The 3,049-nt window shown below is 35.2% G+C and overlaps 2 protein-coding genes across 2 annotated transcripts in view; both read right to left on the bottom strand.

The window, feature by feature from the left end:
• The window catches only part of LOTGIDRAFT_165548 (hypothetical protein), a gene marked incomplete at both ends in the record, with an annotated part of 4,233 nt that extends 3,751 nt beyond the window's left edge, over window positions 1-482 (bottom strand). The window contains one exon of the mRNA XM_009062585.1: window positions 176-482. Coding sequence (XP_009060833.1) covers window positions 176-482 — 307 coding nt within the window. The remainder of the gene's footprint in view (window positions 1-175) is intronic.
• Window positions 483-886: 404 nt separating this feature from the next.
• LOTGIDRAFT_165547 (hypothetical protein) lies at window positions 887-1,658 on the bottom strand (the record flags this gene model as incomplete). Its single annotated transcript, XM_009062584.1, has 2 exons — window positions 887-990; window positions 1,262-1,658. The coding sequence occupies 2 exons, from the start codon at window positions 1,656-1,658 to the stop codon at window positions 887-889; spliced, it is 501 nt and encodes a 166-aa protein (XP_009060832.1).
• Between the last annotated feature and the right edge of the window lie 1,391 nt (window positions 1,659-3,049).

Below are 3,049 nucleotides of genomic sequence, written 5' to 3'. Positions count from 1 at the left end.
TGAATTTTTCTGTGACCAAATTACCACGTGACCTTATTACTGTGACCAAATTACCGTGTGACCTTATTACTGTGACCAAATTACCATGTGACCTTTTTACTGTGACCAAAGTTCCGGTGACCGAATTTCCTGTGAACTAATTACCGCGCCCCTATCATATCTCCCACTCCTGAACCTCGTGCTTCCTTTTCTATTGCTAAATTATGTCTGCGTTCTTCAGCGGCTTTAGCATCAGTTGCTTTCTTTGCGTTGGCAGCTTTAACTGCGGCAGATATTCCTCCAGTTGCTTCACCCGCCGCTGCAATACCACCAACTATTAAAGGTAGAAGGAAAGGTAAAAATCCACCTTCTTTTGCGTTCGCGTCAATTCTTTCTAAATCTATATCGTCTCTGACTTTACAATATTTGTATTCATCAATAAGTTTTTTAGTTATGCTGATTTTTTTACCATTGAAAGTTAAAATTAAAGTTTCTGCTTTCATTTTTAAGGGTTTATTTTTTATTCAATTCTTATCATTCTTCTATCTGCTATTTTAATTAAATATTTTGCTTCTTCCAATAATAAACAATAACCTGTTACATCTCCTTGTGTTTTTTCGATATGAATATTTATGTTGACTCCTGTTTTGAAAAGATCTTCTTGGTGAGCTGATAGATCAAAACAGAAGATTGGATGATTAATGCACAATCTACATATTCAAACTGAGGTGGATTTCCAAATAATTCACACATATTTTTATAGTTTCTATACAATTCATTATAATCCTTTGTGGTTGGATTAATTGTTAAAGGTTGGTTAGGATAATTATCGTTGTTTAATCTTACTTGAACTTTATGGATTATAGGATCTTGAGTTTGGTTCATTGCCACTCTGAAGACATTATTGTTATTCGTTTGAGAATCTGCTAAGTTCTTGAAACCAGCCATTAACCATCACTCTAGCTAAATCAGCATCATTTACAAGATTTCTTACCGGTTCTTCATAGTAAACTAAAAACAATCAGTACATGACAGATACTATACTTCTCGCCCATTGGGCGAGTTATTTTTTCTAATTTCAGATCAGAATAAGAACAGAAGAAAACCCAATATCAAGACCCTTAATCCTAATTTCTAAATAAAGTGTCTGCTCCACCCTAGGCCTGTACATTTGGGAGAATCAAACCCTCCCTTCCCCGAAATCTAGCTAAATCAGCATCATTTACAAGATTTCTTACCGGTTCTTTTAAAACACTTCCATCGCCAACATCGGGTATCTAACCTGAGACTGAATCGAAATCTTTAGGATATAAAACTGTTTTCAGCATTGTGTCGAATTCCCCAGGGTGTTTGATTGTTTCTATAGGATTTGAACCAGCTTCCAAAACCATCTCGCTAAATAAAGATTGAAAGAAATTGTTTTCTAACGTTGTATTAGTTTGTGGAACTTGATTCTGAGTTCCTTCTTTAATTTTGAAATCACATCTGAAATAAGCATCGGAAAGAAGCAACCAATTCGATAATGAATTTATTTCGAAGGTAATTCTACCACCATCATTCAATTGGGATTTAGAACCAACAGTCGGTGAGATGATAATATAATCCTCTTTTTTCTTGTTAAACGAATAACGAATCAGATCGTATAATCTAAAGATTGGATCTAGTATTTTATTTGCCATTTTTAAGGTTTAAAATTAGGATAGAAAATTGTTTTCCAAAACAAGAGTTATCTCCTTTCTACTAATAATAACATTACTTAAAACGAGGCTATTAAAAATGTTATGTTATTTTTATATAAGGGTATTTTTAATATGCTTTTTTGATGGAATGTAGGAAATTGATTGAAGGTGTTTTTAGTATAAGAAATGTAGGGTGTATAGGTGTAAGAATTTATAGGGAGTTTAGGTATTTTAAGTGTAAGAATTTCTGAAATGTAGGGAGTTTAGGTTTTTTTGGGAGGGAATTGATGGAATGGAGGGAGTTTAGGTCTTTTGGTGTAAGAATTTATGAAATGTAGGGAGTTTAGGTCTTTTTGGGAGCTTATAGATTGGTCGCATTTTTCCCATGAAATGAAATGGAATGGGGAATCCCCGTGCGACCAATAATACACTACTTAGACATACGTTTAATCGCATCTAAGACCAAGGTAGCACCACTCAAAAAACAATGCATACCTAGACTAGAACTTAAGAGCTAATATCTTGGCCCGTCTAGTACACACAACTCAGCAATCCATACATCGTACAACAACTGATATACAGCAATTACCTACTGTCTTATGGATTGACTCTTTCACAACATTGTGTTGGATAAGAGATTTTGTCCAGGCGTTGAAAACCCAGCCGACATACCATCTTGTAAAGCTCAGGAATTACTACATAATCCAAAGTGGTGGGAAGGCCCTCCATTTTTGAAACAATCAGCTGAACATTGGCCGGATTTGCCAACAACGTTTGAAAATGATTTAGCAGAAGAAGAGCTTAAGAAAAACCCTAAACCTATAACTATTTCGCTTTCAACAGTTAACCATTAATCGATTTAGTTCCAAGCTGAAACTTCTTCGTGCTACATCATTAGTCATCAAGTTCATCTCATTATTGCGCCATCCAGCTGCAACAGATAAACTTATCAGCGCATCAGAATGCTGAAACTGAATGGATAAAGACAATTCAACGAAAAACATTTAACTCTGAGTTTGAAAATCTACATAATGGAAACAAGACGACAACCTACATCAAACAATTCGGATTATATTTGGAAATGACGTCATACGTAGCAGAGGTCGTATCAACAATGCCAACATTCCTTATAACGCAAAAAATCAATCAAATCATCGTTTTATAGAACTATTAGTATCAGAAAGACACAATCAAGTGCATCACAATGGCATTCAAGATACTCTGAATGCAGTTCGTACCACACATTGGATCTTAAAGGGGCGTTCCGCAGTTAAGAAATTCATACGCAGATGTGTAGTTTGCAAACGGTTCGAAGGAAAATCCTACACACCACCTTTAATGCCAGACTTACCTGAATGTAGAGTTAGTGATGAACCACCATTTGCAAATAC

This window comes from Lottia gigantea, assembly GCF_000327385.1.
Source record: "Lottia gigantea unplaced genomic scaffold LOTGIsca_52, whole genome shotgun sequence".
Lineage (NCBI taxonomy): Eukaryota > Metazoa > Mollusca > Gastropoda > Lottiidae > Lottia > Lottia gigantea.
Note: the sequence above shows the minus strand (reverse complement) of the source record. Positions and strands in the feature narration are given on the sequence as shown.